At 40.5% G+C, this 17647-nt stretch overlaps 1 protein-coding gene across 1 annotated transcript in view; it reads left to right on the top strand.

Moving 5' to 3' along the window:
- The window catches only part of DNAH11 (dynein axonemal heavy chain 11), a 312569-nt gene that overhangs the window by 155902 nt on the left and 139020 nt on the right, over positions 1 to 17647 (top strand). Inside the window, exons 43-46 of the mRNA XM_082472819.1 lie at positions 3056 to 3206; positions 6827 to 6958; positions 11646 to 11819; positions 15627 to 15831. Of these exons, the coding sequence (XP_082328945.1) occupies positions 3056 to 3206; positions 6827 to 6958; positions 11646 to 11819; positions 15627 to 15831 (662 nt within the window). The remainder of the gene's footprint in view (positions 1 to 3055; positions 3207 to 6826; positions 6959 to 11645; positions 11820 to 15626; positions 15832 to 17647) is intronic.

Below are 17647 nucleotides of genomic sequence, written 5' to 3'. Positions count from 1 at the left end.
TGGATCATATGGCAATTCTATTTTTAGTTTTTTTGAGAAATCTCCATACTGTTTTCCATAGTGGCTGTACCAATTTACATCCCCACCAACAGTGTAGGAGGGTTCCCTTTTCTCCCTATCCTAGCCAACATTTATTACTTGTAGACTTTTTAATTATGGCCATTCTGACCAGTGTGAGGTGGTACCTCATTGTAGTTTTGATTTGTATTTCTGTAATAATTTAGCTGAAAATATTCTTTTGCCTTTGTCTCACTCATTCTCTCACCTGCATTGGATAAGCTTGTTGTCTTCTACCCCTGCAATCCCATCCTTTCATCTTTGGATATTGTTTAAATGTGTAAACATACAGATTCAGAAATCATCAATGTACACTCCTGATCTGTGGGTCCTTTGAACTTCTGCTATTTTCCAGGCCACTCTGAATAATAGAAAACCCATCTGTAGCTGTGAGGGGCAAACTATGGAGAATTCTGATGAATTCCTGCTATCCTGTATGACAGGATTCCAACCCCAGACTACAGAGTAATAAATAAAAAAAAGTCTTCAGAAGCCTGAAGACTTTGGCTACCTATATAGTTTCTAAACTGCTGGGCTTTAGACTTCCTGTGATGTGCCTATAGCAGTTCTGGAGAAGGAAGAAGAGCAACACAGCTGCTTATATGGAATATATTTGCAAGCACTGATGAGCCAAAGATTCTCTGTTAGTGACCTAGACGTTGGCATTAAGATGATGCATTAAGGCATCATAATGTAGCTATTTCCTGAGGCAGGGGCAGCAATGTGGGTGATCACTTATGTAGGTAAGGAATAAATAAGTATGATATTTTCACTTATATGTTGTATGATAGCAGTGTGTTTCATTTGGCCATGTTCAAATCTACAGCATCTTTTAAAAATCATGAGAAACTTTTATACGAAGTAAGGTGAAAGGAATTGCCAACAATACAAAAATATAGCTTCAGTTTTTGCCATTGCTGAAGATAATTTGCTGTCTTTTAATGTTTACTAAATTTAGCAGTCATTTATACATGAAATTTAAAACTGTCCATATTTAACAATACAGACTTTTTTTTTTTTTTTTTTTTTTACTCCCAATACTGTGTGGTGTGGTTGACCTCTAGCAGAGGTCATTTTGATTTGTTGTTTTTTTTCCCCCCGGTCGGGATCAGCTCTTACCACGTCTCCTGGTTTGATTGAACTCACTTTCTTATTTGTGGACGTAATTGGTATAACAGCATCATTTGCTCGTGGGCCTGGTCTGCTCTCCCTTTGAGACTTTGGCTACTGCCGACGTGGGTCAATGAAGTAGCTATTACATGTCCCCTAAGTGCAAAGACCACTTCCCCCTCTTGGGGCTGTGTTGACACTGCAGCTCCTAGTTATCCCTGCACGGCCTTCTGACCCCACAGAGACCAAAGACAGGGGTGGAGAGTAGGGGTAGAATTTGTTCCATGCATCAGGGCACTGCCTACCAACTCTTAAGCCCTACGGAACATACTGTCTTTAGGAGATGATCAGAGAGGCAGAGCCAGGATCTGAACCCACTTCTCCCAGTTCTCCCAAATCCACCAACTCTGTGCTAATGAGTAGCACTGATGGAGAATTTGTTATATGCCAGGTGTTAATGTAAGCGCTTAATACATGAGAACTCGTTTGCTGCTCAGAACAACCCTAGGAAGTGCATTTCATTATCATCTCCATCGACAGATGAGAAACTTAAGGCACAGAGAGGTTAACTGATTTGCCCAAGGTAACAGAGTTAAAAAGTGGATAAAGACCCAAGCAGTCTTAGAGTCTTAGAGCTCCGTCTCCCTAAATGGTTCTCTCCCCTGCCCCCCGCTCCCCGCAATAAGCTCTGGATACTAAGATTCCACTTCTGCCGGCTTATGAAGAGTAAACTGAGTAGCTGAGGGGTAGGTGTGGCTTTCATGCCTTCATTCCCACTACCTAACACCTGCATTCCATTGTTCCATGGCGCCCACTGGATGCAACTCGTGGAGCACCAGAAGTGGTCCCTCAGTTACCATCATGCGACTGGACTTCAGCTGGAAATCGTTCCTCTTGGACCTGAAAAAGTTTTGACAGTAGATATTTTATAAATCTAGCAGTAGTGTATATAGGTAGTTGAATATTTAATAAAACCCTATTGTGAAGGCTTCTGAATATCAAAGGGAGCCTTTTCTAAGATAATCATCTCGCCTTAATTTCTTCTGATATTAAAAATATGAAATCTGATTTGCTTAAAGCAAGGTGTAGCTGTCCTGGGTCTGGTCGCACTGCGTCTCTGGTGGCAGCTATATGTATTTGTGATCACTGCTTCCTATTTGATGAGAACTCTTTGAGCAGTTGTTTTTCATGTCATGTCATATACAGTTTCTTTCCAGAGACTACTGTGGGTGCTACTAAGTCATGTTTCATTTTATTGATAAGTAGTGTTTTATTAATATGTTAGAGATATGAATGTATCAAAATTGGTAACATTTTATAAGCTTCAGATTCATACACGTACCCAAGTGTGAGATACCATTTTAGAGCCACTTACTGGAACCACGTTATCAGCTATCAGGTTAGAGTTACATTCAGTCCAGTGAACAAGGAGGGACTTGGAAATAGCCCCTATGGAATTTTCACCTTTTTATTTGAAACTGATTTCTCATTACTAAGTAATTGATGCCAGTTTTCATCAAGAAAAATCCCAAGCTGTTTTCATAAATAAAGCCTACCCTCTGAAAATAGTTTCAGTTCTCTAGGAAATGACAAACTGTACTTCCTTATAAATGCTCAGTAATGGCCTACTTATCGTCTATTATGTTGGGTTTCTAAGTGCTATTAGGAGTTTCTTTTACATTCTTTTCATTAAGGTAAAAATGGCCATTAAAACAAGTTTTTAAAGGGTCATTTTAAAATATTTGCCATTTGAAAAATAGAATGAACCCACTCAACGTGTCCCTGAAGTGTTGGACCAAGCTGTGTTGAAGGGGGAAGCTTTTGAGTTGGTGGAATTTTGCTTTTCAAGCCCCGTGCTCCATAAAAGCTTTTCTGTGTTCTTTTTCAGGTATGTGGCCAGTTGGATAGACAGAAGGCGTCATCAGTCAGAAAAGGCCAATTTAACGATTCTTTTTGATAAATACGTTCCTGTGTGCTTGGATAAGCTGAGAACCAGCTTTAAAACCATCACTTCAATTCCAGAGAGCAGCCTGGTGCAGGTTTGTCCTGGGTCACACCGTTTCACACTCTAGTCCTGATGTGGTAGTGTGGCTTGATCAAAATAGAAGTTCTTGCTTGTTCAAAAAGATGCAATGGTTTCTGGAATGGTTAGGTTGCTCCAACCCTCCCCCACCCCAGCCCCCGTGTTCCCCAGTGCTTTTTGCAATCCTCTATCACACGCCTATTACATGCTATGACCATTTGGGTTTGTGGTCTGTTTCTTTCACAAGACTGTGAACCAGAGGACTGAAGCCACCTTTTACCATTTTTATATCTCCAGAGATTTCCATAATGCCAAGCACATAGTAGGTGCCAAATACATTACTGAATCATTGTGTTCTTCCCAAGTATATTTGCGTGGAATAAGAAGAACAGGAGAGTAACAGCCTCATTTATTTTTCTGTTTCCTAAGTATCTGGCCCAGAGAAGGTGCTCAGTGTGTTTTTGAATACAAAAAATTCACGCAATTAAAGATGTTGGCCGGTGAGTAAGAGAAAGCTTCTGAAGGCCACCTCGTCGGGCACCACCCTGCCAGGCCTCCCACTCTCTCTTCCCTTTCTTTTCTCCCCCTCCGAAAAATAGTCGGCAAGTCAGGTCAGTCTACTTCATAGTATTTCAGGGATAGATTTTTTTTTTTCTGATCCTCATTGTGAGACAGCTGGTTAGAGTGAAGAGTATATATGATACATTGTCACGGCAGCAAATGAAAATAATTCACGGCACACAGAAATGAAGGTTGTGATCTTAATCTCAGCGTGAAGAATAACTATCCCCAGCCTTGACAAGTCGAAAACTTCACAGAACGTTTACAGTTAGAAACCTTTATTTGTGTCTCTTTAGGAGCAAAATTGGTTTTGAAGTACTTTGTTACCGTGAAGTTACTATGGTACAGAATTTGTTTGAAGCTAAATTAGAAATAGTCACAAGCATAATAAGAAGTGAAAGTTCAGGTTTTCGGATGATTCACACACCAATTAAGAAAACGATAGTCTTCAACAGTAATTATCTGAGGTATAATTTATTTCTGAAAGCAGGTCTGAATTTATTCATAATGAATTAATTTTGTGGTTAGCCTAATTAGATGTCCTCTGGTGTAATACTTGCAAAAAAGCAAGTATCGAGTTCCTTCTCAACTTGACTTGTGTATTTGTGTTTCTCTGTGGTGTGAACTTTTTCATTCAAGAGTAGTGTGAAAATAAGTCAGTAGGAATTAATACGATTTTTGCTCTCCCTTCCTCCTTTTGTAGTACTCAGAAATGGCATTTTATCCTTAACTCCTTTTTTGGCTGCTGTTGTATAAAGTCGTCTCTTTGCAGTGATTGCTTATAAGGACAAAATTTGACACAAAAATGAGTGTGCAAGGGAATAGCTTAAGAAGACTACCTTATTTTTATTGAAGTATAGTTGATTTACAATGTTGTGTTATACATACTGGTATACAGCAAAGTGATTCAGTTATGTATATATGCACACACATATATACACATATATATGTATGTATATACTTTTTCATATTCTTTTCCACTGTGGTTTATCACAGGATATTGAATATACTTTGTGCTATACAGTAGGACCTTGTTGTTTATCCATTCAACATATACTAGTTTGCATCCGCTAATCCCAGACTCCCAATCCATCCCTCCAGCCCCGCTTCCCCTTGGTAACCACAAGTCTGTTCTCTATGTTTGTGAGTCTGTCTCCGTTTCATAGATAAGTTTATTTGTGTCATATTTTAGATTCCACATACAAGTGATATCATATGATATTTGCCTTTCTTTGTCTGACTTCACTTAGTATGATAATCTCTAGGTCCATCCATGTAGCTATAAATGGCATTATTTCATTCTTTTTAAAAGGCTACTTTAAGAAATTAATGTACTATGTTTTCCATTATATGAAACTTTTTTGCTTTGCGTTTGGTAAGGTGTTTTAACTCATTCAGAATATGCACCAAGGTATGATTTTATTAATTGCCGGCACAGAGCTTAAAATGTTTTCCAAGTACTGTGTTTGGGAGAAAACAGAAAAAATCAGGTGAGTTATCAGCATGTTCAAATCAGTGGATAATGTCATATTCAGACCTTTCAGTCGTTTTCATTTTGATTTTAGCAGTTCCTTAGACTACCATGGCTTCTACTCAGGAATAGCAAAGCCTCAGAGTTTTACATTATTTTTCTTGATAACAAACTGGTGAGTTTTATTCAATTAGAAGATTATTTTAAATTGGCAATCATGGCACAATATAAAATAATGGAAATCAAGAGAGACTGAAAAATATAACAGGTGCTCAACTATTTAAATTTTGAAAGCATTTCCAAATTATGCCCAGGACCCATTTTCCGTGTTACCGTGGGTTTTCCCCACCTCTCATGGTTGGGAAGGAGAGGCACACACATGACATGCTTTGTTATAGCTTTCGTAGCTGTGTGTATGATAGTGATAAAAATCTACTGCTGCCTCCAAAAACTGGGGGAAGGGTATCATGAGTTTTGAGGGTCTGTGACAGTACTAACTTATGACAACCATTTTTGTGCTTTAGAGCAGGGGTCCCCAACCCCCGGGCCTCGGACCAGTACTGGTCCCATGGCCTGTTAGGAACCGGGCCACACAGCAGGAGGTGAGCGGCGGGCCAGCGAGGAAGCTTCATCTGCCTCTCGCTCCCCGTTGCTCCCCCCCATTGCTCACATTACCTCCTGAACCATCCCCCCCCTGCCCCCACCATCCATGGAGAAATTGTCTTCCACGAAACCGGTCCTTGGTGCCAAAAAGTTGGGGACCGCTGCTTTAGAGAACTAGCTCTAAAACATGTTCATTATGGTTATGATTTCACATGAGAAAGGTGTTTGCAGCAGCCACGTTCCCTCCTTACTGACCTGATTGCCCTGGACGCGGAGTGTGTTTCAGACCAAGAGAGCCGTTCCACCTGGAAGGTCTGAAGAGCAAGTTCCTGAACAGCATTTCTTCCAGGGTTAAATTTAGCGTCCTGTCTAAAAAATGCCACAGGCTAAGGCTGTCAGTCCGACTTTCTAAATTTATGACAACAGGTGGGGGAAACAGCTGCCAAAGTACTAAGGGAAAGTGCGTTATCTAAATGTCCAACCGAGGGAAATGGTTACATAGCCTTTCCATCTAGTGCCTTCGTTCCCAGTGATATTGTAGGGCAACACTTACGGGAAAGGGAAAATGCCTTTAGTTTGTTTTCAAGTGAGAAAGTGGCCTGTAGAATATACCCACTACGTGTAGTATGGAGTATGACTCCCTATTTATAAAAAAGACAGCACAGCTATATCCCCATTATTCTTTTCTTTTTGGTTTTATGTATTTCTCTTTATTACAGTGATTATTAATTGGAGGATTTATGATAATAGGGTTTTTTTTTTAACAGTTTGTTGTTACCTAGATTAGTTTGGTTGAAAGTGGCCAAGGATGTCCACCGCTGACTCAGAAACCCAAGGCCACCATTTTTGTGTCTCACGGGGTAGCAAATCACTGAGCTGGGAAAAATCACAGACTCTCTTAAGGGTACAGTGGATTTGTTAATAAGCCCTGTGAACTTACTTCACTGTTTAAAAAAAAGAAAAAAGTTGCCCTTAAAGAATGGCTTTTTCTTTTTCTTTAGACTATTTGCACTCTTTTGGAATGTTTGTTGACTCCTGAAAATGTACCTTCTGACAGCCCGAAGGAAGTTTATGAGGTCTATTTTGTCTTTGCTTGTATCTGGGCATTTGGAGGCATTCTACTTCAAGATCAGGTATGTGTAGAAATAGTTTATAAAACCAATTTTATTTGGGGGGAAATATTATTCTATGTGATCCCTATGGGGTTTTTTAAAATGTATATTATCATAAATCTATCCTACTTGCCCTATTCTCTCCTAAGCCTGTACATTGTCAGCAAGCTCATTCAGGCTGGTGGTGCTGTCTTCGGCTGATCAGGTCAAATCCATAGCCTTCCATCAGATCTGTCTTCTGAATTCAAGGTTCCATGTCAATACCAGCAGTGTTTCAGTGTGCCTGAGACGGGGTGCTTCATCTGCCCCACCCCCATATTTGCTCTTCCTCTTTTGTCTTTTCCTCAGTGATGCATTTCTCGCAGTTGCTCTAGTTAAAAATCTGGGAGACATCATCTTATTTCTACATCCCCTGGTCATCAGATCCTTTCAGTTAGAAAATAGCTGTCACATCTGTCCCCTCTTCTCTATCCCTACAGCCTTAATTCAGGAGTGTATCATCTTTAGATTGTTGTGGGCTACCACATTGTTTTGGCTTGGGCCGCCATAACAAAGTATCATACCCTGGGTGGCTTAAACAACAGAAATTTACTTTCTCTCAGTTCTGGAGGCTGCAAGTCCAAGGTCAGGGTGCCAGCACGGTTGGGTTCTGGCAAGGACCCTCTTCATGCCTTGCAGACAGATGCCTTTTTCTGTGTCCTCACATGGCAGAGAGAGAGAGAGAAAGATAAAAAGTGTTCTTATGTCTCTTCTTGTAAAGGCACTAATCTAAACATAATCACCTCCCAAAGGCCCCATCTCCAAATACCATCACGTTGGGGATTAAGCCTTCAGCATATGAATTTTGGTGGGGAGACAATTCAGTCCCTAGCACATAATAACATTCAAATTGGTTTCCAGGTCTCTAGTCCTCTTACCCTCCAAGTACTCTCACACATGATTCCTAGGGTAATTGTTGTGAACCACAGTCAACCTCAGGCTGGTTCCTTTCCATTGTTCTTTCCTTCAGCCTAAAGTGAAGCTATCATTCCTACACGACATTGCTAGTATAGTCCGTTTGTGGCTTCTGAGTTCTTTTGGGCAAACACTTGAGACACGGACTTGCATAGATGCGTGTGCGCGCGCACACACACACACGTGAGCTCACGCCCACACACACGACATGTACCACACACAAACTGCTTAGACTTGCCAAAGTACAAAGTGGCAGTTTTTCACCTTTAGAAATTTGCACATCTAATCTCTCCCATGCACCTCTCTGTATAGATTTGCTCACGTAATCTTTACAATTATTCTTCAAGGTATGCTCACTGTGCAGATAAAGTAAAGCTCAGAGAGGCAAAGTAACTTGACTGATGGGAAATGATGACATCAGGATTCCCACTCATGTATCTCTCTCTCCAGAAGCCATCCATGGTACCCCAGGATCTCTCATGGTCGTAGTGCTTTCTATGAGTACCTCTGAATCTTTGAATTAAAAATAGATAGCATATGTCTTCCAGGCTTCCCTAAATGTTTCCAGATATAAACAGGGAGTTTAAATTGGAAGGCATCACAGCCAAGAATGACCCAAATTTGTTGGTTTACTCACTGTAGGTTCTAAAATCCATGGTTGCTATAACCTGTGGGCCAGCTCCTCTTCTTGTCACTAGGTAACCATAAATTATATCTATAAATAAATCTGGCATTCATTTGGCATTCTATATCTTATTCTGACCCTTCTCAGAAGCCACGTTTCCTTCGGTAATCTCCAAGTGCTTTCTAAAGAATATAGCCTCTGTTGCCTGAGTGAGAATACTGGGTGACTTCACATGGTTTTCCTCAAAGGCAAGATTTACATGTGTGGATTTCTCCTTCATGGAGACCACATGCAGACTCTCCCCCTCTCCCCCCAAAACCTCATGGTTTTTGTCTTTTTTCCAGTGTTCTCCAGATGGGTTTTCCTTTTCCAGGGCAGACAACCAGGTAAAATCACACGAGTAGGAGGTTGACAGCTGAGATCTTTCTACTCCTGATCATAACAGCTCACCTTCCTCCCAGCTGATCCTCTTTTCATCTTTGCGGTTTCCCAGCCTGGCAGCCTTCCAGCCAGTTATTCAAGCCAGAAGCTGGGCATCGCATGGTCCCCTTCGTCTCCCAGACACTCTTTCCCCAAGGAATAGTTGACATCATCATTATCATCTTTAAATTTTCAAAAAGACTTTAACTGTGAAGCATTCAAAAGAGAGGCTATGAAGTTGGAAACCTGAATGAAGCAGACCCAAGAAAGAGTCTTAGGATAGCCATTTATTCAACAAATTTGGGTGCCTATTGTATGTCAGGGAACGTGCTCAGGGCTCTTAATAGGCTAGCTCGCTGAATCTTCAAAAAAATAAAACCTGTCTATATAGGTGCAACTATTCTTCTTCTTTTACCAAAAAGGAACTGAAACTTAGATAAGTTAGCCTGCTTGGGGACATGGCTAACTAATGTCTGAGGCAAGTTCAAGCTGTAGCAGACTGACTCAGGACCTGTGTTCTTAACCCAGGCTGTTGCAAACACCTTCCAAAACTGGTCCCCCATCAACTCTCCCTGAGCCTCCTATAAACAGCCGTTATCATTTCTCACTTGGCTTCTGAAGTAACCTCCTCACTGGCCTTTCCGCTTCTCTACTTGCCCCATAATCCATTATTCACTCAGTAGCCAGAGTGATTTTTTTTTAAATGTAAATTGGATTATATGATACATTACTGAATTTACAACACTTTAATTGCTTTTAAGATAAAACTTTAAAATTTAATACTCTTTACACGGCCTCAGGGCCTCTGGCCCTGCCTATCTCTCCCTACTTCTTCCTCTGCTGCTGCCTCCCCTCCCTCCCCTCCAGCTGCACTGGCCAGTTTCTGGAACACAGGATATTTGCGCATGCTGACCTCTTCCTGCTTCCTGGAATGGTCTTGTCTCTAATACGTGCCTGTTCTCAGAGACGGCTTCCCTGAACATCCAGTTAAAATAGATTCACCCGTTTCTCTCACTTCCAGCAACGTCGACTTTCAAGGCGCCTATTTATTTATTTGTCTTTTTATTGGCTTCACCTCTGCTTGCACCATGCTTCCTCATGGCTCCCCCTTTCTCTTTCCCATTAACTCTATGAGGGCAGAAACCCTGTTTGTTTTCTTCCCCACTATAGAACAAAATGCATTTCAGTGAGTGAATGAATGATTCAAAATGTGTCATCAAAACCACTTTGCTGATGTAGCGGTTAGGTGAAGCAAATTCTGATGTAAAGTAGAAGTCGTATGTATCCTGCCTACAGAGAATGGTGCCAGATAAGGAATGCCTTCTGAATGAACTTGATTTCAGACCAACTTCTGTAGGGTGATAAAAAAAATCTCATGACACCAATCTGAACATAACTGAAATGAACCTAAACTCATTGCCATATGAGTGGTGGTGGGTAGGAATATGAGCTCGGCTTGTTTGGAAAGTGATGGGATCAGCTCTCCCTGCTAAGGCTGGTCACCCCTCTCAGCCCCGACCACACTCTCCTATCCTCCAGCCATCCTGTCTGTCTCTATTTGTGTGTGTGAGATAGCGTCGTACAAAAAGTGGGCCGTAGTCCGTGGACATAAGGACACCAAAGTAAAAGCAAGTTTAAGAATTCTTCTGGAGAAAAATGGGAGTTGAAGTCTTAGATAAGTGAGATTGCTGAATGCAATGGACCGTGCACAGTGTTTTTAGAGTTCACCAAAACTCACTTTGCCAGCTCATCCTGTGGATGTAAGAGTCTAGGCCAGGTCATCCTGTAGATACAGAAGGGGTTGTTAGTTGCTAGTGCACAGTTGGAATTTCCCCTCGTCCATTTTCCAAACCCTAATCTAGCAGCAAAGGGCTTGTACCTGTCGTCATATAAAAACAAGCACCTTCTAGCAAGGAGAACCTGTTTCCTACACTGTCATCTTCTCTGGAAGATTCTCTTATAGGGCAGGAATTTGTGGAGTTTTCAGCTAGACCACTCAGTTGTGCTACGCTAGAAAACCAAGTCCAAGTTCTTTCCCTCATGGCAGAGCTTCTCAGATTTCCAATTTCAAAGACCAACAACATTTCACTAATGATTTGGAGGAATAAAATAGGGTTACCAACTGTCTGCTTTTCTAAATAAGGGCATTTATTTTAAAATGACCATTTATTATCACCATAGCTTTATAAAGGAAAGGATATTTTAACGCCAAAAGTTCCAGGAAGGCTATAAGCTCAAAGAACAGTATTTAAATCAATAATGTTACTAATTTTTTAAAGTATTCCTTTGTTCTTACTTTCTTCATTTTACCCTCAGTTCATGGAGATATTGGTAGAAATCAATACCACCGTTTGCTAACCACTGTCTTATAGCATGGTGATTTGCATGATAGCCCATTATTGAATTGAATAACCTCGGGGTCATCTAAGGTTCACCTAAGCTTACCTTGTTTTTTAAGTTAATAATTACTCCAGAAAATTTGTACCTGATGGACATATGGCAATTACAGCTTTCTGCCTTGATGGTATTGTCACTCATTATAGCTTCCTTCTAGTTATTTATTTTTTCTTGGGTCAGTTACTCAATTCCATTTGTAATTATGAGCCTGTACACTGCAAACACTGTGTGATCAGCCAGATTCGCAGGGGCTTTCTGTGTGTTCAAAATTACTTTTAAGTCTGCAATAAGAATTTCTCTTGCTCTCCTTAGCTTTCTAGTTGTCAAGCTGAATTCAGTCAGTGGTGGCATAAAGAGATGAAAGCAGTGAAGTTTCCATCCCAGGGAACAATTTTTGATTATTATCTGGACCACAAAACTAAGAAATTCTTGCCTTGGGCTGATAAAATCCTCCAGTTTACTATGGATCCAGAGGCACCTCTGCAGGTAGGTGTGGGGAACACACTGCCCTTCAAGCCACATGGTGCTGGTTTGAGCCTTGTTTGTTTGTTTTTGAGCAGTCTTTTTTTTCCTCCCTGACCAATAAGTTGCTGTTGGTATGGTCAGCATATAACGTATTTCCTTGGAGAGAAGAATCTCAAGTTATAGGAATGATTAGTGGGATGGTTTCTATATTTCTACAGCTTCTTTTTTTTTAAAATTTATTTCAATTTAATTCTGCGGTAACAGCTTTCTTTAGATTTTCCTAGAAATTGTGTGATTTTATAAAAATCGGAAGCACGTTTCTATTAGTTTAGTGAGTCTTATTTCTGACCTTAGTGTGAATTTCTTAAACAGCGCTTTTCACATATAACTTCTTTCCTTTACTCCTCAAGCCATAAAATGAATGTTTGATCTTCTTACTCATATTTTCGAATTCACATGGCAGCTCACAAATCTCAATGAATCTATCATTTTTTAACTGTTTATAAATTGTCCTACATTTTTATATATCAAGTTATTCTTTAACCATTTTCTAATTCTGCCTCAATCTGTTTTGCTTTTCATTATATTTCTTTCTCAGAATCATGTCGTTTTGATTGATTTTGGAGCTTATTATTTCAAGTAGTGCCATATGAAATACATATAGGTGATTTCTACACTAATTAGGAGGCAGATAGTGTGAAATAAAAGAAAATCCAGTGTGAGTTTCTTGGAGCTACAGTAACCAAGTACCACAAACTAGGTGGCTTCAACAACAGAAATTTATTGTCTCACAGTTGTAGAGGCTCGAAGTTGAAAATAAAGGTGTTAGCAGTATTGGTTCCATCTGAGGGCTGTAAGGGAAAATCTCTCCTAGCTTCGGGTGGTTTGCTGGAAATCTTGGTGTTCCTTGCATTGTGGCAACATTCCTCAAATCTTCACATGATGGCATTTTCCCCGTGTGTATTCTTTGTATTCACATTTCCCTTTTACCAGTCATTTTGAATTAGGGGCCTCCTCTGCTTGTATTAGTGTGCTAGGGATACCATGACAAACTACCAGAGACTGAGCGGCTTAAACATCAGAAATTAATTTTTCTCATAGTCTTAGAGGCTAAAAGTCCGAGTTTGAAGTGTTAGTGGATTTGGTTTCTGCTGAGGCCTCTGTCCTTGGCTTGTAGACGGCCACCTCTTGCTGTGTCCTCACATGGTCCCTCTGTATACACACATCCCTGGAGACCGTCTTGAAGTGTGTCCAAATTTCCTCTTCCTACAAGAACACCAGTCAGATTGGATTAGGTCCCACTCTCTCGGCCTCATTTAAACTTAATCACCTCTTTAAAGGCCTTATCTTCAAATACAGTCATATTCTGTGACACTGGGGTTAGGGCTCCAACATATGAATTTTGGGAGGACACATTTCACCCTATAACCACTTAACCAGGAGGAAACTTATCATTTTACAAACCAGGAATTCAGAGATAGGGAGGCCTTATGACTTGGTGATATCACCAAGGATTCAGATCTTCTCGCCTTAACACTGGCCTCACTTAAAGACTGGTATCCCTCCTGATCTCAAGGTGACTCTAGTGGTCCCAGGAGTTCGAAGGAAACAAGTTAGGGGGAAAGAAGACTTTCTCATATTTTTTATTAAGGCTGAAGAAACTTTTTTCAGAAGCCCCAGAGCAGACTGCCCCCTGTATCCAATTCACCAGGGGTCACATGCCACCTCTAACCCAGTCTCAGGCCAGGGTAATGAGGTTAAGCTTTGACGATCATCACACCATGTCAGGAGTCAGGTTGTGTGGAGGAGGGGCAGAGACTTGAACAAAGTGGGGCTCTGGCAGGAGGGAAGAAGTGGACAAATGGATTCTGGGAGGCAACCAACAAGCTCTGCTCCATCTGATTTATAGATTTTGACATCTCTTTTTCAGCTCAGCCTGTCTAGACTTCAGCTACCTAACAATATTATCTAGCTGGTTGAAAGTTGAGGATTTGTAGTTAACCAAAAGAAACACATACACACACACACACGACCAAAAAAGTGGTATCACAAGGTTGGTGCACCTTATCAGTGATGCATTTTATTCAACAGAGAACCTATCAGGACTTCGTAGTCTTACTTTATACACAACTGCACCAAATGTGGTTATTTGATTAAAAGCCTCTTAACATGTTGGAGGAGAACCATATTGAGCCAATAATAGTAGCAAATACTAATATGACATTATAATATGTCAGGACCTTTTCTAAGTGCCTTATTTCCATAGATTAACTAATTTAATCCTTATGACAATATTCTAAGGCATGAACTGTTACTAGCCTTTTTACATATGGAGAAATAGAGGTACCAAGACATCAGGTAATGTGTATACAGTCCGTGTTCAGCAGAGCGTTCTGTGTGGTAGGTAAAACGGTGCAGGCTCCAGACAGATTTGAGTTTGAATCTAAGTACTACCACCTATGAGTTTGGCCAAGTTATGAATGTTCTCTAAGCTTTAACTTCATCATCTCTGAAATGGAAATGATAGCAAAACTCTCCTCATAGGTTTGTTGTGAGTATCATATGATGTAATGCATGCAAAGGGCTCAGCATAGTACCTGTCACATACTCAGCTCTCAGTAGGTGTTAATTACTGGTATTAATGTGTGGACAAAAGAGCCAATATCAATAGCCAAATTAAACAGCAAATGATGACAACTAGCAGCAGGAAAGGAAAAAAATGTTATAGAACTCAAGTCTAATTTTAAAAAGTCATCTAGGACTGTTCAGTGTAGCACAGAATAGTCTGTGCCTTTCAACAGGTCCTGAGAGTATCACTGAATTCAAGTGACGTCCTAGAGGAAATGCTCATCATCATGAAGATGATCTTGAATGATCTATAAAATACTCGGTCAGTATATGCTAACCATGTAGGGAAGAACCTTATTACAGAGTTTATGTGTTTTTCTTATGAGCAATATAAATCCTGCAAGTAGTTTTTTTAATCCCCTCTTTAATTAGGCCACCAAGAAATGTAAGACGTATTCAATTCTCTTTAATCACCATGCAGGCTTCTCTTTCCTGCTTGTCTATGTCTGCTTCCCCTTTTCCTCATCTTATATATTAGTCTCTGTTCCCTGAGTCTGGCTTTTATTTATTTGTATTCTTCGTTTTATTATATTCTTGTAAGCCACCTCTAATTTTTTGTGAAACAATGTAGCATCTGAATAAATAGCCAATTTTCAAAACAGAAGCATTGTTATGAGAATTTTTAACAAAACAATGCACAATAAGTTTCAACAGTGCTTTGGATTTGTGAATATTTCACTTAATGCCTGTTTCCTTCGATCTGGTCTCTCCTTGCACTGAACTCCTTTAACGTGGATTGTGCCTAATCATTTTGCACATTAATCATTAATCTTACTGGGCCCAGGAATTGCTACCAATTTTTGTTTATATGTGGCTTGGCTTTTCACATGCTTTATCATCTCCTAAAGAGTGGTGGACAGTTTCTTAAGCATTTACTGCATTCCCTTGTATGTGTAACACAAGGTTAGGCAGAGTATAGGTATTCCGTGATAGAGAGCCTTGGGTGCTAGCTCTTAATTGGAAAAAATAAATCAGTTGCTTCTGCTGTGGCACTTTGATGGCACTACCCAACTGCTCTTCTCAAGCTGTGATGTCTGAACTGATCATTCAAAACAAGAAATTAAGTGGGATCTCTCCTACTGGCTGTTTAGAACTAAGAACTCATTTGGTCTCAATTCTAAAATGACTATGTTGGTTCAGCTGCAAAATTTTGGAATGCCTCTCTCTCTGATCTTTCTCTCATTCTATTTTTCCTCCCAGAGAGTTCTGGTTCACACATCAGAGACAACTCGTCTTCAATATTTCATAGAGTTGCTGCTTGAGAAAGGACAGCCGCTGATGCTGGTAGGAAGCGCTGGAGTGGGAAAAACAGTCTTTGTAGGTGACATACTAGCAGGTCTCTCCGAGGCTTATATAGTGTCCCATGTGCCTTTCAACTACTACACAACATCGGCAGCTCTGCAGAGTAAGTGTTCCTCCTGTTTATACTTCAGACACAAGAGATCAGAAACTGTCAAGGCCAGAACATGCAGCCCAAAGAAATGATTAGTTTTTCTAGGCTTTAGATATTTTGCTTAGGATGCATTTTTACTTATCACCATTCTGGCTAAATATACTTTGTTTAAATATTGTGATTTTTGGCCTTCCATATCACTCCTGGCTTTATTTGGGTTACTACTCTATAGAACAGCAAGAATTTACATCAACAGTGTTCATTGCTTTGCCTCTAAACCGTTTGGTTAGCTTTAATCAATTTCACAGAGCCCTAGCAACAAAAGAATATACTCCAGGAAGAGTGCACTGGTTACCTTTTCAAGTAAGGGATTGATTCAGGGGGGAATTCATTCAAATTGTATTGATGAAATGACAGGCCACAGGTTGTTAGTTAAATCTTAGAAGAGCTATGAGAATAATTTTTAACTGTTGAATACATGTGTCAGCGTAATCAAAGGAACCACATAGATTTTGGGCATTCTGAGTTTGGAAGGGCACATGAAGTAGATGTGAGAAGTAGAGAAGCACTGATATCGATATAAAGAGCTGATAGTGGTAACTCTGTCACTCTGGCCAGCACAGCAATGGGGCTGTGCTGTATGGGGGCAGCAGAACTCCCTTCTGTCCACTACTGTAGGAAACCTGTTACCCTGAAGGTGTTTTCTTGTTGTGTGTGTTGTTGCTGTTTTCTCAGCTCTATCAGTAAAGATTAATAACATATTTTCTTATCACGGACATCAACTCAGCCAAGAACGATTTTTCTGTAATCTTTTTCTTAATCAAGTTTGTCTTCTTCATCGTTGTGACTGGAACAGTTAAAAAGCTGACTCAGAAGTTTTTCATTCATTTCTTTAGCAAATATGTATGATTTATCTACTTTCTCTCCAGACACTGTGTACAATACATGTTTTTCATTTGCAGACACAGAAGAAGGGATCACTTTATCGCTTGTAAATGGAAGACTAGGGCTGCAATTCAGTAGTTGAACAAAGTTCAGCTGGCTAATTCTTGGAAGGGATACAGGCATGAATAGATTTAGACATTGCCTATTAGCATTAGGAATAGAAAGAGCTAGTGTACTCTAAAGAAAGGGTTTCAGACCTTTGAGATGGGGTGGTATGCAGGCAAAAAGGGGACTTAGGATAGAAGAATCAGCTTAAGCAAAGACATGAAAGAGAGGAAATTGTGGGACACATTCAATTACTTGAATCTCTAAGTTGACTGAAGCATAGTGGTCAGGCAGAAGATAGGGCAAAGGCTGGAGTGGCGGGTTGGAGTTATATTATAGATGGAGTGACCAGTTGTCTACTTTGCCAAAGACTGGAAAGATATGGGACTTGTAGTGCTAAACCTGGGATCGTCCCAGGCAACCTGGGATGGTTGGTCACTGTGACTGTAGAGAGAGCTGAGATGCAAGTGGAAGAGAACGTATTTCATATGGTAGGAAATGGTGAGCCATTGATGGGGAGCGAGGAACTGACAAGATGCAAGCTCTGCTTTGGGAGGAGAAGTCTGTGGTGGGGAGACCAGTCCCCTTGAGCAGTGTGCTAGCCAAATGAAATGGTGCCCTGGACTAGAGTTGTAGAGGGAAAGGCAAAAAGGAAGAGACATGTACAGGCTGTGGTTGCGCCGATCAGGGACCAGGAGGGAAAGACTAAATTCAGGCTTTGCATCTGGCTGACTGGGAGATGTTAATCCTATAAACAGGAACACAGAAGGCTAAAAAGAAGAGATGGGTTGTGAGTGGGGAAGAGGCTTGTTAAATTGAGTTTGGGAACAGGCGTATT

The sequence above is a fragment of the Balaenoptera physalus genome (assembly GCF_965194825.1).
Source record: "Balaenoptera physalus genome assembly, chromosome: 8".
Lineage (NCBI taxonomy): Eukaryota > Metazoa > Chordata > Mammalia > Artiodactyla > Balaenopteridae > Balaenoptera > Balaenoptera physalus.
The sequence above is the reverse complement of the archived record's forward strand: the minus strand, read 5'-3'. Positions and strand labels throughout refer to the sequence as shown.